Source organism: Callospermophilus lateralis, chromosome 6, assembly GCF_048772815.1.
Source record: "Callospermophilus lateralis isolate mCalLat2 chromosome 6, mCalLat2.hap1, whole genome shotgun sequence".
Lineage (NCBI taxonomy): Eukaryota > Metazoa > Chordata > Mammalia > Rodentia > Sciuridae > Callospermophilus > Callospermophilus lateralis.
In genome coordinates this window covers 50,004,198-50,021,650 of record NC_135310.1, presented here as the reverse complement: position 1 = coordinate 50,021,650, position 17,453 = coordinate 50,004,198, and the positions used below count along the sequence as shown (strand labels likewise).

Genomic DNA, 17,453 nt, shown 5'->3' with positions numbered 1-17,453 from the left:
TTATTTATTTTGAACATGCTAAGTTGCTTAAGGCCTTGCTAAGTTGTGATCCTCCTGCCTCTGCTGTCCAAGTTGCTGGGATTGCAATTGTGCACCACTGTGTCTGGCAAAATTAATGATGAAAATAATTAGCAAGCAAGAAAGAAAAGGGACCATTCTTTAATTAGAGAAGGATATCATCCAAAACACCAGTGGAAATATAACATGTAATGGTGGAATTAAAAGAAAGGAAAAGCCAAAATCTATACTGCCCTTTAAGGTTCTTTATGGATACTGTGTATCAGTTACACTGTGTAACAGAGAACTGGCCAGTACTACAAGAAAAAAAAAAAAAAAAGAAAGAAAGAAACATGGAGTAAGATTAAAATTATCAGTGTTTTAGGGTTATGTGATCCTTAGCATAGAAGAAATCAACAAACTATTAAAATGAATGAGTGAGTTTGGTCAGAATGCTAGATCCAAATTGGCATTCAAAAATTAACAGCCATACTCTTTACCAGCAGGAATCACTTAACAAAATGTGGTAAGAAACAGATTATTTACAACAGCAACAAAAATAAATCACTGTCTAGGAATTAACCTAATAAATATATAAGACCTTAATGATGTAAATTTTAAGCCTATTAAAAATTCTGAATACAAGGGTTGGGGCTGTAGTTCAGTGGTAGAACACCTGCCTCACACATGTGGGGCACTGGGTTTGATCCTCAGCACCACATAAAAATAAATTAATTAATATATTGCATCCATCTACAACTAAAAAAATATTTTAAAAATTTTTGAATACAGTTCTAAATAAATGGAAAGACATATTTGCAAAAGCATGATTTTTATAGATGACTGTTTTCCTCACATTTATTTATAAAGTCAATATAATGTTTTACAAAATCCCAGGAGGATTTTAAATGGATCTTCACAAACTGATTTTGCATTTAGAAAACTTAAAACCCATAAATGGCCCAGACAACTTTGGAAAAAAAAAAAAAAAAGATTAGAATTTTACTCCATCAGACACTAACCATAGTAGAAAACCAGATTGTTGTTGTTGTTTTTGATCTAGTACTGGAAACAGAGTATGGAACATTTGTTTAGACAATGTTTTCACTGTGAACCAAAAGATCTGACAAAAATAATCAAAAGTTTATTTTGGGACTGATGGTTCAGAGGTCTTACTCCATAGACTGCCAACTCCATTCCTCAGAGCCCAAAGTGAGGTGGAACATCATGGCAGAAGAGTGTGGTGGAGGAAAGCAACTAAGAAAGCAGAGAGAGAGCTCAGCATACTGAGAACAAAATATAAACCCCAAAGGCACACTGCCCACCTCTTCCAGCCATACCCCACCTGCCTCCTTAGTTGCCACCAAGTTAATCCCTATCAGGGGATTCTTGCACAATTAGGTTAAACCTCATATAACCTAGTCATTTCATGTCTAAACTTTCCTGCATTATCTCATACATGAGCTTTTTGGGGGTAAAACTCGTACTGAAACCATAATGGGAAAACATCTCTAATCCAAAATATCTGCAATGTTCCAAAGATCTGAAACTTTTTGATGCCAATATAACACTAAGAAAATTTTGGATTTTCAGACGTGGGATGCTTAACCAGTAAAGTCTATGCCAATATTCCCAAATTTGAGTGCTTCTTATCCCATGCATTTCAGATAAGGAATATGTAACCTGTATATAAAAATTTCAGTGAATAGAAGGAATAAAAAAAGACACAGGCCCATATAAATGTGAGTATGGCAGAACATTGTCCATTAGCAGAAAAGGTTGAACAATTCAGAGAATAGGATTAAGTAAGTGGTTTCATTATATGGAAAAATTTAGATGATCTCCTTTTACATCCTATATATAAAAATAAATTCTGAAGGAATTATAGACCTGAACATAAAAAATATATTTATAAAACTTGATTGAAGAAAATTTTGAAAGTATTTTTTTTCATCCTCATTGTAGGAATGATTTTTTTTTCAAATTATAACTCAAAGGACAATAATAAGTAGAAAAACTGATGACTTTGCATCAGTATTAAATAGTTCTCTTCAAGACACCTGGGATACGATTGATCTTTGGACCTAATTCAAGGGAAAGAATCTTGCAATATCTATTTAGATTGAACCTTATGAAATTGCTATTTTTATATGTTAAAACAGGTGAATATTACACCTTAATATGATCCAACCTGATAAAACTAACAATGGGTTGATATCTAAGGGGTTCGACAATGGGCTAAAATCAGATACTCAGTGTGAAATAGGACAAAAGATATCAGGCTGTTGACTGAGGGGAAAAGTTTGTATATAAGAGGAGACAGCCATGCTCACTAGTAATGCCTAATGTACAATTGAAACAATGGTGAGATACCACTGTAAAGCTATCAGACAGATAAAACTGAGTTTCTATTTTTACATTGATTTATTGATACAATAAAATAATCAGAGACATTACTATGAGCTAATTTAGAAAAATATAACATAGACCAGTATTATTCTCTGAAGTTGCACTCCATTATGTTTGATGACTCTGTACTAAAATGAAAATAATTTTTATTCTTTATTTTGGTGAATAGCTTTTTGACTTTTAAGTTAGAAATAAATACTACTATTTAGAATTATACCTGGATATGGCCATCACCCTTTGGAAATTCTATGACAAAGGACTATGGTCAGCCCTAGAAAAAAACAGAAAATTTATTTCTGAGTATCCCCTATACTTTTTTTAAAAAAGGTAGTACCTTGAAACTTTTTATTCAGTAATTGGCTTCATGTTATATGTACATTGGAAGCAGTAAATAATAATTCTATCCTCATCCCCCTTTAAAAAAATAAACACCAAATTTAAAAATTAGAAATGTTTTAAGTAAGTCAAGCACAGTGGTGTATGCCTATAATCCCAGAGACTCTGGAGACTGAGGCAGAATCGGGAGTTCAAAGCCAGCCTCAGCAACAGTGAGGCACTAAGCAACTCAGATCCTGTCTCTAAATAAAATACAAGATAGGAATGGGGATGTGGCTCAGTGGTCGAGTGCCCCTGAGTTCAATCCAGGGTACCCCCAACCAAAAAAAAGAAATTTTTTAACTATCCTTTAGATACAACAATAATAATAAAAGATTTATTTTAATTGTAGAGAAAACATTCTTTCTAGATTGCTCAGTTTGGGGTAGGTTTAATACTATAATCAACTAATTATTTAAAAAGATCATTCTAGTTTGAGATAAAGGATACTTTATAGTAAGTACTATTTCTTTTCAAAAATGTAATGCATACCCAAAGCCTGTTTATAATTCCTACAGGATTTTTTTCTCAATTTGCTTAAAAACAAAACTATGTGATTAATTTACCACAGTTTTCATTACTAATCACATTTATTATTCCATTCTCTTTCTTTCAGGTACCAAAGACAAAACTTCTAAATACCTTTTCTAAAAAATGGGGCTCCTTTTTTATTGATTCAGTTTCACGACGGGAAAATTCAGAGGACTCTTTGGTTTATACATGGTCCTCTAAGAGAATCAATACTTACAGCACTATTGCAATTCCAAGTATTGAAGCAATAGCAGGTAAGGGGGAAAATACCTTTTGAAACAGGTAATCTTTACCTGTTATTGGATAGTGATGACAGTAACTACCAGGATTCTTGTCCTTTAAAAGAAGGAAATCTTCCCACAATGTTGATTTATTTTTCTTGGGAAACATCTTTTAAATATGGTAGCCTGGGTAATTAGGACCAGCCCTTCTGCCACAGCCAACTACATAAAAGTTGGACTTATTTTTTCTTTTTAAGTCAGCTTTCAGGAATAGATTAAATGTAGGAATTACCACAACAGCATCCTTAGGAGGTCTAGGAAGAGTGGGCCTGGTGAACTCCCTTAATCTGTGTTGAAACCTTGGTAGGTTTTATCTTAGAATAAGGATGAATATAGAAGTAGTTTCCATTTTCAAAGGGACTAAAAGCTCAGCTTCAAATCAGCTGAATATCAAAATGACAGATTATTTAATGCCCTTGATAACCTGGTAGAAACAAATGTAGATTCTCTTTTGAAAAAGACCGTATTATTCCAGGACTCAAATTATTTTCTACCAACAGTCCATATAATGTTCAACACTTAATGAAAAATATCCAAGTACACAAGGATAGGGGACCACAGTAACAGAAATAACCATGTGTACTTTGGTCAAATACAGAAAAGAAAGGATTGAGAAATTTGGTAAAGATGTTAAAACTATAAAAAAGAGTGGAAATTCTATGGAGGAACTTTGATTGGGCAAAGTGGTGAGGAGGGAAGGAGGGGGCTTGGGGACAGAAAAGATGGTGAAATGAGATGGCCATCATTACCCTAGGTACATGTATGACTGCACATATGGTACGCCTTTACATCGTGTACAACCAGAGAAATGAAAAGTTGATCGAGCCTTCAGCTCTCCACTGACTTTACTCTGCTGTTTATATTTTGTCCAGCTTTTCTACTTGTTTTAGCCCAAATGAGAAATGCAAGTCTAAGTACTTAATTTTTGAACTTCAGATTCTTAAATTGCAGTTGATAATGCCAAACTGCATTTCCTCCCTCACAGGATGAGTATGAAAAAAAGTATAACAAGATACTTACCTGAATTATTGGTGGGATTATGATGATACATAATACATAGGACTTTCTAAAGATCCACCTTCTGTCATTATATGTATTCAATATGTCAGTATATCCTCAGCTTTTAAATAATATCTTCTCATTGTTTTTTAAAGAATTTTTTTTTGATAACCTAAATATAATTCTCCCTTTTATAAAAATAATTTCTGTGAAAGAAATGGACTGTATAACTTTGAGGAGGGCCTTTGTCTTCTGTCCACCTTTTTTTTTTTAGGAAGAAACATTAATAAGTTAGATTAGTTAGGACATGGCAATAGTCAATCAAAGGTAAACCAGTGCCCCCCTCCCTTTTTAGGGAAAGAATGAGTGAGGTTATGTCATATTCAGTTGTTTATTTTGATGCTCAAGACAATTCTCAAAAAACAAAGAATTCATCAAAATTCCCATTTTTTTCTGTGATCACGTTTTTGTGAAGAAGTTATATCTCAAAACTTCATATTATTGCAGAAACAGATTTAGTGTCACTCGATATTACTGCATAATTTGCCTCCATCTAAAAAAGATGGCTAGAAGAAAATTAGTGTGATTATCATGGCTTTAAACATGTTAAAGATAGAGTATTTATATAAATGTTTTAAAAAGTCCCAAGAGTTGTTCTGTCTCTGTTATTTAATATTGAATTTACTATGGAAGAACATTTGCTTCATTTAATTGTTACCTAAGTTTGGATAATATACTTGATAATTATAGTGTACTTAGTACAGAGTTTTAACAGAATACTGTTGTGGTGAGCAAGAATTTGATTCTTTGTCTGCTTTCAAAACCCAATATAAAAAAAAAAAGTTATAATTCCAGAGCTATTAAAAAAAAAAAAAAAAAAAAAAAAGCACCCAACAGTGACTTCCCTGTAAGGGACAAGAATGTTTTCTTCTTGGAGAATCCATAGTCTAATGAATTCCTAGTCTAGGAATACTTGTTTAACAAAATAGTTATCTGACACAGTTTGGCTATATCCCATTCCCTGAGTTCTTCATAATAACAACCATTTCTGTACCAGGAGACAATAAAGTTCTCTGTTTTGAATGAGATAGGTGCAAAATAAACCTCTTACTCCTCTTTTTATTTCCACCTTTAAAAACTAGTATCTTTAGGCCCAGCGCAGTGGTACACACATACAATCCCAGTGGCTCGGGAGGCAGGAGGATCATGGGTTTAAAGCCAGCCTCAGCAACAGGGAGGCACTAAGCAACTCAGTGAGACCCTGTCTCTAAATAAAATACAAAAATAAGGCTAGGGATATGGTTCAGTGGTTGAGTGCCCCTAGTTCAATCCCCAGTATTAAAAAAAAAAAAAAAAAAAAAAAAAAAGCTGATATCTTTAGACTTGGTTATCTCATTCATATTTAAATACCAAGAAGCCATTTTTATAACTGTTATAAAAATTTTGTACTTAGCCAGATATGTTACAGTGGTGATTGGTTTATAAGGTAACATTTTTAACCCATCATAATTCTACCAGTAATTCAGGTAAGTATATTGTTATACCTTCACGTTCATCCTGTGAGAGAAGAAATGAAGTCTGGTATTATCATCTCCAACTTAAGAATCTGAAGTTCAGAAATTACTTAGACTTCTATTTCTCACTTGGGCTAAAACAACTAGAAAAGCTGGAGAAAATATAAATATCAGAATAAAGTCAGTGGAGAGGTAAAGAGGCAACCAACACTTGATGGCACAGAATTCCTGGGAAAGAAAGTATATTTCTTATATTTTAGAACTATATAAAAAGGGGAAAAAAGAGATGGTTGGCTTAGCTCTTGGCCTGTGTCATTTGGTAGTTTATAAGAAATTCAGAACCTCAGAGTACAATTTTTGAAACAGATTCATGAATTTACTTTTCAATGCAATTTCATTTATTTTTTAATTAATTAATTTATTTTTAAATTTTAGTTTTTTTATTATGTTTTATTTTGAACCAGGGATTTAACCCAGGGGTGCTTTACCCAGCCCTTCCTTTTTTATTTGTTTTTTTATTTGTTTGTTTTGTTTTTTTGTTTTGTTTTGTTTTTGAGACGGGGTTTCGGTAAGTTGCTTAGGACTTCAATAAGTTGCTCATTCAGATAAGCATTTCTATTTATTGTGTGGAGTACTAAAATTGAACTCACTAGTTAAATCAAACTTGTGATCCTTTTGCCTCAACCTCCCAAGCTGCTGGGAGGTTGCACCACTGCATACCACTCAATGCAATTTTAAATGCCTGGTTAAAAATGTATTCCAGCTAGGGCTGGAGATGTAGCCCAGTGATAACAGCACTTGCCTACCATGTACAAGGCCCCGAGTTTAATCTTCAGCACCACCAAACAGACAGACAAAATTCCTCTGGCAAATAGAATAGGGAGGACCTATGACATTTACTAATGTCGAATGTTTTTCTGTTTGTAGTAATCCTAGCTTTCTTTAACATCAGGAAGGTAGTGTTTCTTCTTATTCTCTAGCACTAGTTTTCATTTCATAGATTGACTGAGATTTGATGGTTTTCAGTGGCATCTAAAATAAAGTATAATTGCAAAATATTTAGTACTTTGGTTCTACTTGTAAAATTTGTGAAATAAGGATTATTGTCATAAATATATATATATGACAATATATATATATATTTTCCCTTGGTAGTGCAGGTTGAACCGAGGCACACTTCACCACTGAGCCACATTCCCAGCCCTTTTAATATTTAATTTAGAGACAGGGTCTCACTAAGTTGCTTAGGGCCTCGCTAAGTTGCTAAGGGTGGCTTTGAACTCACAATCCTCCTGCCTCAGCTTCCTGAGCCTCTGGGATTATAGGCGTATGCCACCGCACTGGGCTACTGTCATATATTTGGGTGTGGAATTAGTATCATAATGTGATATGTGCTGATATGCTTCACTTGAAATATTTCTTTTTAATGGTCCCTTTGAGAAGTTGGGGGGTAGGGGTAGTATCTGAGGATTGTTTTAAATTTTTGAGACATAGATGAGGATATCATATTTTCTAACATCAAGCATATATTATATGGTATCTATCTTAATTCCCCTCCAGGTCCTGTGTATGTGCAATGCTTATCACATAGAGAAAGTTACCATATTATGTATATTAGAATTATTATTTTGCTGAACATTCAAAGATTATTCTTAGTAACCCTCTTACTATTTCCTGAGGCTGTGAAGATTATTAGTTCACATTTACCATTTATGAGATTTGTTGAATAAGACCTGGGAGATTTAATTCTTTTTTTAAATTCAGATGAGCATACCTATTTATTGTGTAGAGTATTAAAACTGAACTCACTAGTTATTAGAGCTCTGAGAATGATTTGCAGTATGGCTAAATGTGATTTGACTTAAGTGTTAAGGAAAGACATTCACACTCATCCTAGTGACACCTGTCCACATGGTAAAAGATACATTAAAGTTATGAAACTCTAAAAAATAAAACTGAATGTCTTTTTTTTTTATTAATTTGTATTTTTGAAAGTTGGTTAGAGACCTGCAGAATAATCAAATTGTTTTTTGTTTTTTCTCCCTCTTAGAATTACCTCTGGACTACAAATTTACAAGATTCTCTTCAAACAGTTCAAAAACAGCTGGCTACTATCCATTGGTCAATTATACCAATGGTCTTATTGAATGATGAGATATGGACAACAAGATAAATTATCTCTACTAAAAAATGAAGAACCACATATGCAGCAAATGTACTGTAAAAAAAATATTAATTTTCAAAGAAATACTGTAAAATGCTTTATGGGAACAAATTTTTAATGAAAATTGACCAAGAAATTGATATTTGTCCATAGATCTGCTTTTTATATAAATCATTTTGATGTTTAACAACTCTTGAAATATTAAAATCCCAGTATCCTAGAACTAAAAAGAACATTATTAGTATTTTCTATACCAATAGCTTTGAAATTATAATTCAGCTGGGGAGACCCACCCAGTTTATACATATGCCTAGTCTGGTTGGTTCTCAAGTGTGTGTCCAGAGATGCATAGCAGCATCACCTAGAACTTGATTATTCCAATTTGAAGGCCATACCCCCGAAACCTACTGAGTCAGAAACTGTGGGAGGTAGGCCTACCAGTGTGTTTTCTTAACAAGGCTTTCAGGTTATTTTGATTGACACTAGTTTGAGAACCAATGACCATTTACTCCAGAGTTTAGTTTGTCTGGGTAAATAGCTGAGCATTGATATCGTTTATAATGTCTTTATTAGTAAAGTACAACAGAACTGTGAATAACCAGTCTATACCAATTCCTTCAATTTAGAGCCAAGAACATGAGCCCAGTGACATTAAATGATTTTTCCAAACTATTAGGTTTGATACTATTCCTGGTTTTTTCCAAAATAAGAAAATACATACATGATTTCTTCTGATATCACACAACCATCATGGGACAGAGATGGTACTAGAAGCCAATCCCAACCTTCATTGTTACCCACTGTTTCCCCCTAATAATATTAAGGACTGTTTAATTCATTATCAGTAACTTTAAGACATGTTTCTCAATAGGATTAAAAATTGATTCTAGGGTACAAAACAATCTTCAGTAACACAGTGGATTCTGGCCTTTCAAAATTCAAAAATACCAAGAAAATTCATTTTTATTCCTTGGCATTGAATTTTCTTATTAGGGAGCAGTATATAGTTATTAAATTTGAGTTAAATGTAGTTTTTTTCTTTGGGAGGGAGGGTGATGAAGAAAATGTTGAGAAACACTATTTTAAGGGGGTTATAGGTTTATTACAATCCTGGATATGTTGTGCTTAGTCATATTAGTAGCTATTTGTTATAAGACATTTGGGTTTATTACAATCCAGGATATGTTGTGCATAGTCATATTAGTAGCTATTTGTTATAAGACATTTGGAGCCAGATAATGTTTATAGTAAATTCCTAACTACTTTTTATGCTATAATTTCACTATTCATCATGGACAGGACCAGAAAACAATACTGGTCATTATTATTATTTTACTTGTATTATAGCAGAGAACTTAGCATGGACACATGCAGTGAAAAGATAAATATTTTGTTAAAATTTGTAAATATTTGAGAAATCTCAAATACACTGTGGGAATGATTATCTCAGGGTAAGAAACTTTATTTTTTTTTCCCCTCAAAGTCAGTAGCTTTGTTTGATATCTACCAATAAGTATATGGTGATGTATTTGAAATTGTTATCCAGAATGTCATTGAAATATTACAATGTGCATATACAATCAAGCTTAGGGCTAAATGAAGATGCTAACTTGTGTATGGTATAGAGATCTGATTTTTTAATAAAGCTATTTTTCCTTATGCATGTTTATTCTGTAAATGACAAAGAATACATCTTTAAATGCTTATGAACTGCTATTAATAAGAAAAATGAGAGCCCCCACCCCCTAAAAAATTAACTGTACTTTCCTGGCCACTGAGGAGTGGCAGGGACTGGGCATTCTAAGTTTCCTTCTACCTTTTTAGCATGTCAGTGATGACTCTAATGGATGTTTGTTAGACTGTATTAGGCTTTTTACATTTTTCCTTCATTGTTATAAAAAGTGCCAGTGTTTCTAATTGAGTATGAAGAGTAAATATCATCCAAAAGTGACACCATAAAAAGTAAAAAGAATATTGGAAAAGTTTTTTATCCTTTAATGAAATTATATGAAATAAGGGAGGAAATTTTTCCCAATACAATCGGTACAGTTTTTGGTGGCAGTAGAAGCACCTACATTAGTTTTTATCACTGAACATATTGTTGCCAGTGGAAAACTATTATGTACCATCCTTGTTTACCACATTTATGTTAACTACACCCTCCTTGGTGTAATTCCCAAGGAGCTTAATGTAGTTTTGGAAGAATTAATGACTTTGGATTTTGTGAGTAGCACTTAAATTTTTTTCATACAGTGTGTAGTATGTCAAAAAGAATATCCTAAATATGACTGAAATATATTGAGAAACACATGAAAGCAGATATCATACTTCAGTTACTAGTAATGATATAGTGTGTTGTCCAGCCACTGGTTCATAAAGGTTTAGAGAATAAGTACTTCTGCATCCTGTGTAACAGGGAGGGTTATGGATGCTGCAAGGTCTGTGAAAATTAATAACCAGGTGTACTTAGGCATATAAGCAAAAAGTTGACATAAACGGCCCAAAATTTGAGTTAGAAACTTAAATATATAATCAGGGTTTGTTGCCTTTTTTTTTTTTTTTTAATTTTTAGAACTTATTTTGTTTATTTATGTGGTGCTAAGGATCGAACCCAGTGCCTCACATGTGCTACACAAGCTCTCTACCACTGAGCCACAACCCCAGCTTGGGTTGCTGCTTCTTGATTCAGTTCTTAAATTTAAGTTCCACTTGCTGAGGTGTAGTTTTTTCTAGGCCTGGAGGTTTTAAGAGAGCTATATTTCTTTTGTGAATTCAACCATCTTTTCCATTCCTGTGCTGGACATAATCAGAAAATGTCATTTTTCTTGCCCTTGGTTGATTTTCAGCTTTAGCTTTACCAATAGTGTATTTCTTCTACAGGCTGGTGCCACTCATTTGTTACAGATTAATGTGGTTGCTGTTTAGTTTATTATAACTAGTCATTAAATTAGACTCAGGCATCATATAGGTTTCACTTACCAGTTTGGTTAACTCTAGAAGCCCAGTTCCATTTCTTAACATCATCGTCGTCTTATTCCTTCTGTAGACCTCCAAACCAGTTAAGAGATTCTCTCATCCTCTGGTCATCATAGAAGTATTATTATTTTCATCTGCTTAAGCCATATTGCCCTGTGAGAAGTTAGTGACACACTTCATAATTTCCCTGTGACCATTTGATAACTTTAATGGTTTCCCAACCTTTTATTAAACTAGACAACACACAACTTTTTATTTATTTTTATTTTTTTGATGACAACAAGAAATATAACAGTGACATTTTACTTTTCTTTCAAGCACAGAGAAGACAAAAGTACTAATAATCCTTATTTAGTTTGACAGCAGTTCTGCTAATAGTTATACTGGTTAGGAACATAAGGTCAAGTACATTATTATTAGGGCAAGAAATATCAAGTAAGACAACAGTTATGCTTTTTTGAGATTACTTTCACAAGACAGCAACAATCTTCAAAATCTTCAGATTCTTCAAAGATCACATTATTCAAATTATATGTCTAAGAATAGAATATAGAAGAGAGACCATAACAAGCTAATCTATTAATGAATATTCACAGACGTCTTCATACTGCACAGGACACAAATTTTGATATTTTTGCACATGTCCTCAATTACAAGCAAAAAAGCAGGCCTGTAAACATCAATTTTGCCAATAGGCTGAAATGGAGAAAGGAATTATTAGGATGTTATTCAAACACAGTGAGATAAGGAACATATACCATTAATCTCCCACATATATAAAGGTTACTCCTAAAATCATAGAGAGAAAACACCCAGACTTGTATTTTTGTTTACAAAAATCTATTGGTGAATTTAAGGAGTTAGGAAAAATTGGAGGAAAGCCCTTCTCCAAGCATCCTAATTAAACCCCAAATGCTTTGATTCTCTCACCTCTACCCTAGGAACTGCCTCAGGCCTCGCCTTCCACCCCTGATCCTGCAGGGATCTTTACTGTGGGCCTTGAGAAACTCGCTATACATCAGGCTTATTTCTGCTTCTGGGCCTTTAGTTAGTTTCCCAGCCTAGAGCACCCTCTCCACTGATTGTGTCAGACCTCCTTAGCCCTCAGGAGCTTAGGGAAAGGACTTCAAAACAAAGGAAAAGGGTGAAGGCCAATGGTCTTCACCAGCACCATATACCCCCACAACTGAGACAGCCCTACAGCATCACTGTGCTGGAACTTGTCCTGGAAACGCAGACTCCACCTTATTCCCACAATGCGGACTGCAGCCTACTCCCTCATTTGGAAGGACAAAGCAGGGAAAGAAATGCTGAAACTAAGAAGTGAGGACCCAGAGGACCAGGCAGTAGAATGGAGCCTATGGAATATCACAGCAGTAAAGGCAGAATGACTCAAAATGCTATTTTCAAATCATTTCTTAAACAGTCCAAGTCCCCCAAAATTGTCATCTTTAGAAAAGTGAAGTAAAGCAAATTCTAGTTGCTTGGCACACAACCTGTACAGGGTCTGCCTTCAACACATCACTGAGGCCCCTTTCTCTCCTTCCAGCTTCTCAAATTAAAGCTCAAGAAATTCACAGAATTAGGCAGGATAGGAGAAAAAGGGTGGGGATACCACGATTAGAGAACACAATGCCCAAATAAGCAGTTATCCTACAGGTCCCTATGTGACCTTGCCAAAAATGGGGTGAAGAAATAAGGGCAGAGATCTGAAGTCTAATTTACAAATCTCTTTCTGGAAACAACCAAAAACCTACTTTGCCAGTTTGTTTTCTGTCTCTCAGCAGTAACTGCTCCAGAGAGGGAAGGAGGAGAAAAAGATAGGGGAAGAATGAGAGACATAATAAGACCCACATTCCAGAAAAACCTCTTAGTGCCCTCACCCTGGCAACTCCACCATGTCCAGAGGAGGTATGGAAGGGGGAAAGAGGGGTAGCCAAAGACACCTGTATTAAGGGTGGTTTGTTGGCTAGGGCCCTGAAAGGCTACTAAAAGGGACCATTCCACCTTACTTTGGGCACTACATTATCACTACTCAACTTGCCTTACAAGTAATTGGGTTTATGGGTAATCACAGTAGATATGGGGTTCCTGTGTGTTGCTTAGGGGCTTAGGTCCATAGATAGTTCTGTCGAGGCAGTGGTGGCCTGTGCAGAGCTCCACCAGCAGGGAGGAAGTAGTGTTGGTGGGCTACAGCACAGGCCTTCATACTCACCAGTAGCCGATTTCGATGCACAATAACCAAAAGTATAAAAAGCCCATTCTTGTTGGGCTACTTCATTTGTGTCTAGCAGTTACCCACGAGCCACCTGCTTGTTCCACCAGAAGACTAGATGGAGAAGGCCCAGAAAGCAGCTGGCATCCTGTAAGTGGTAGCCCAGAATGTCCAGTTTGGGTTGATGGCTGAGTTGGGATTTCAGTTTCATCTTGCAGGGGTGAAACTCAAGAACACATAGTACATGGATATTAGAAGCACAACAAGCATAAAGTGTAGTTAGTTATTTGTAAAGAAGTGTCAAGCTTCCTTGTGGTAGAGAACGACCAAAAGACCTGGGAGAAGACCATAGTCACAGACAGGCCCCAAGCCATGCAAAGAAGGCAGTACGTATCTACAACATCACAAGTGTAGCATAGAAGCAATAGAAGGCCATGCACTTGGAATATGTTCACACAATGCAGAACAGCTTGAAGGGCCAGAAGAAGAATAGCATAGGTAAGTAAGGGGCCATCTTGAAATTGACTGTTGAAACCTTAGAACTGAAGGACAAACTAATTCAGTACAATGAAAAAGCAGACAGAAGGCTGCATGCTGCTGACCAAGAATAGACGATGGTAAGGAGACTTCTGCAGGAGCTTCTCAAGGACAGAAATTAGCCAGACTGGAACCTGAAGGACCTGGGGCTCTCCACAGGCTGTCGTGGTGGACCTCGAATTCCTCTTCGGGGACCTTCTCCCATCAGGTAGTATTGTAGGGGATTGGACCACAATTCCCCTTTGATAATCTCAGCAATTCTATCAAATTCTAGAAGGCTGTGGTCTGAGAACCAGTTGAAGAAACTCGGGATGGTGTTCCCTTCCCGGTTCCTGTGGATATGGGCCTGGGGGTCTTGGCCCCGGTGCCAGCGGATTGGAGTGGAAAGAGACACCACTCGGCCGGAGGATCTGCGCTCATACTCCTTGACTAGCCCCTCATTTCGGAAGTATGGGTTGCTCTGAAAGATGAACTTGAATTTGCAACCTGCCCTGGGGTGTTTAAGTTCCTCCACCTCCAAATTGATCATGTACCTCATTATATCTTCGTCTTGACCACTGATCATAGGTGACAGCTGAGGGTGGTTCCGAAAAGCGGTGACCCAGAAACCTGGAATATTTTGGATAATGAAACTCCTGCGCTGCATATGAAGCCTTCTCATTCGGCCAAATTTGCGCTCCAGCTGGAGGAAGGCCCTGTCGGCCTGGGCATTTACGTTTGACAGCTCTTGATCGATGGCCTCCAGCGAGTCCATGCAATTATTGATTTTCGGGGCCCTAGGCCGGGCCTCCTCTTTCCCTCCACCAGCTGCCTTTTTTTCCTTCTGTACCACCTTCTTTTCCTCCATCACCGCCTCTGCTACTCCCTCTTTTTCTGCTGCTGCCGCGATGGCGCACTTCTTAATCGTCACTTCCTTGGCTTTCGCCCCAGGTTTCACCTGAGACCCCCAGGCCCCTGCGCCACAGCCTTCCAGAGCCTTCTGCCCCGCAGGGCTATGCGGCTCTCCAAGCTGACAGCCATTTTTCTGGCTCTTGTCGGCTCCGACAGAGACCGAGGCTGCTTCCGAGCCCTTCGAAGGAGGCACAGCATCCTCGACTCCCGCTCCGGTGGCTGCAAGGCTGAGGCTCCCGGCAACTCGGACGCAGAGTGCGGGGCTACAGTCCACGGAATCCCGGGGTGCACCTCCCTCCGCAGTGGCCTCCAAATTGCCCTCACCTGTGTCCGCCATCTCCTGTGCCGCCTCGGCTTCCTCGCGGAGCCCCTCGCACTGATTTAGGGGCAGATCTCCTGGGGCTTGGTCCGGAGGGGCGGTTTCGGCGAGAGAGAGCTTGTCGCCCACCTCCTGGCCGCTCATTGTGGTGGAAGTCAGACCTGCAAAAGGGCGTTTCTTGTCCTCTGCAGAAGCTGCGCTCCGCCGCAGTCAGCTCTTTAGCACCACCCCTTTTCCTAGGGGCGGGTGCTGCCATGGCAACCGGTGACGTCATTAACCATCACGCGAGAACTCACTGCCCGGATGATTATGCTTATCAATCAAACATATTCCTTTGTCTGCTTGTTACAAAACGTTATGAATTTAATCAGTCTGGAAAAGAAATTTGACGTACGTAAATGGATGCAAACCAAACTCAAGCATGTACGAATTTTGTTGATATGGTCATCTAGGTCTCTGAATGAATTTCTAAGGTAATGAATTTCTTCAAGTATTTATTTAAAACGCAAGAACGATTAGTTACTGTGTATTCAGACTCATAGGGAGTGATTAGGAAAGGGGATTCATCAAATCATAGGCCTTCCTTCAAGGTACAAATTCGTGGCTATTAGTAAAGAATTGAGATGAACAGATTTTGAATTTTAAAGAGAAGGAAAATGTTGCTAGGCTGTGATTTTTTAAAACTAGAAGCAGCTAAAAGGGAGACATCTTTCATCCTAAAAAGACATCGTAAAGGATTACTTCATTTCGGATTTTATAGTTTTTATAGATTGACCAATGTCAATGAAACAAATGGACAGTACTTCCTCTTTACTTAATAGGAGTAGCAAAGTATTTTCCCCCTTACTTAGAGGTGACTATACACAGGACTTGCACAAATTAGAAATACTATGTCAGTGGATTTTAACTTCTAAAATGATGTGTATTATGCTTTTCTCCAGGTTATAATCTCAAAGTCATTTCTGCTTCATAATGCCTGTGGGCATGAAGCCCACATGTATCTGCCCAAATTGGCTGTTGTAATTCACTGCAGCACAGAAGCAACTGTCAGCTATTTGCAGGCACCTAATCTACTTTCTTTTTAAAATATTTGTTTAAAAAGTAAGAAAAGTTAAGATCTGGTATAGGGATACCACCTGCTTCACTCTTCTTGCTAAGGATGGCTTTGGCTATTCTGGGTCTCTTATTTTTCCAGATGAATTTCATGATTGCTTTTTCTATTTCTATGAGGAATGTCATTGGGATTTTGATTGGAATTGCATTAAATCTGTATAGTGCTTTTGGCAGTATGATCATTTTGACAATATTAATTCTGCCTATCCAAGAACAAGGGAAATCTTTCCATCTTATAAGGTTTTCTTTAATTTCTTTCTTTTGCGTTCTGTAGTTTTCATTGTAGAGGTCTTTCACCTCTTTTGTTGATTCCCAAATATTTCTTTCTTTCTTTTTTTTTTTTTTTTTTGAGGCTATTGTAATTAGGATGGTTTTCCTAGTTTCTCTTTCTTGTCACTGATGTACAGAAATGCCTTTGATTTATGGGTGTTGATTGTATATCCTGCTACTTTGCTGAATTCATTTTTTAGTTCTAGAATTTTTCTGGTGGAATTTTTTTGATCCTCTTGGTATAGAATCATGCTGTCAGCAGATAGTAATAGTTTTTTCTTTTCCTATTCGTATCCCTTTAATTCCTTTCATCTGTCTAATCACTCTGGCTAGAGTTGCAAGAACTATATGGTGAAAGAGGACATCCTTGTCTTGTTCCACTTTTGAAAAGGCCTTTTTGAATCTCTGTGTTATTCCTCATAGATAATATCTTAATGTTTTATTTTTCTTTCCCAATCACCTTAGAATAATACAAATGAAACTTTTTTTCTCTTTCAAAAAAAATGACATAGGTCTTGATTTAGCATTTCTGCATGATTAATTCCTCTACTCTGCATTTTTGTTGTTTTTGGTTTGCTTTCTTTGCTTACATTTTAACTGGATAAAATATGTGCAGTCTTTTAGGTATTCAAATTAATTGCTTTCTTCGGAGTTTAAGAACTGGATGGCACCCTCACCTTGCTTGTTTTCCCCACCAGCAAAATAGAGATAATAAAATTAGCTGTCTGTGGTTAAAAAAAAAAAAGTAAGAAAAGTTAATTATTATCTATCCAAGTCAGCTGAGAATTCATTTGGTACCACTATTGTCTATTAGTTTGTTTGAATGTGAGAACACTGGTATTAATCTTTAGAAAAGGTAAGA

At 36.5% G+C, this 17,453-nt stretch overlaps 2 protein-coding genes across 3 annotated transcripts in view; one reads left to right on the top strand and one right to left on the bottom strand.

Annotated features, from left to right (window-relative positions):
* The window catches only part of Nt5dc1 (5'-nucleotidase domain containing 1), a 121,806-nt gene extending 111,877 nt beyond the window's left edge, over positions 1-9,929 (top strand). For both annotated transcript variants that reach the window (XM_076859827.2, XM_076859826.2), the window contains exons 11-12: positions 3,398-3,566; positions 8,157-9,929. In XM_076859827.2, the coding sequence (XP_076715942.1) occupies positions 3,398-3,566; positions 8,157-8,257 (270 nt within the window). In that variant the 3' untranslated portion in view covers positions 8,258-9,929. The remainder of the gene's footprint in view (positions 1-3,397; positions 3,567-8,156) is intronic.
* A 1,604-nt stretch (positions 9,930-11,533) lies between these two features.
* Positions 11,534-15,413, bottom strand: Tspyl4 (TSPY like 4). The gene has a single exon (XM_076859824.2). The coding sequence runs from the start codon at positions 15,350-15,352 to the stop codon at positions 14,117-14,119; it is 1,236 nt and encodes a 411-aa protein (XP_076715939.1). The 5' UTR covers positions 15,353-15,413; the 3' UTR covers positions 11,534-14,116.
* Positions 15,414-17,453: the final 2,040 nt, after the last annotated feature.

What these genes read in the sequence shown, in the direction of transcription:
- Tspyl4 (XM_076859824.2), bottom strand. Translation starts at nt 15,352, where the DNA reads ATGAGCGGCCAGGAGGTGGGCGACAAGCTCTCTCTCGCCGAAACCGCC.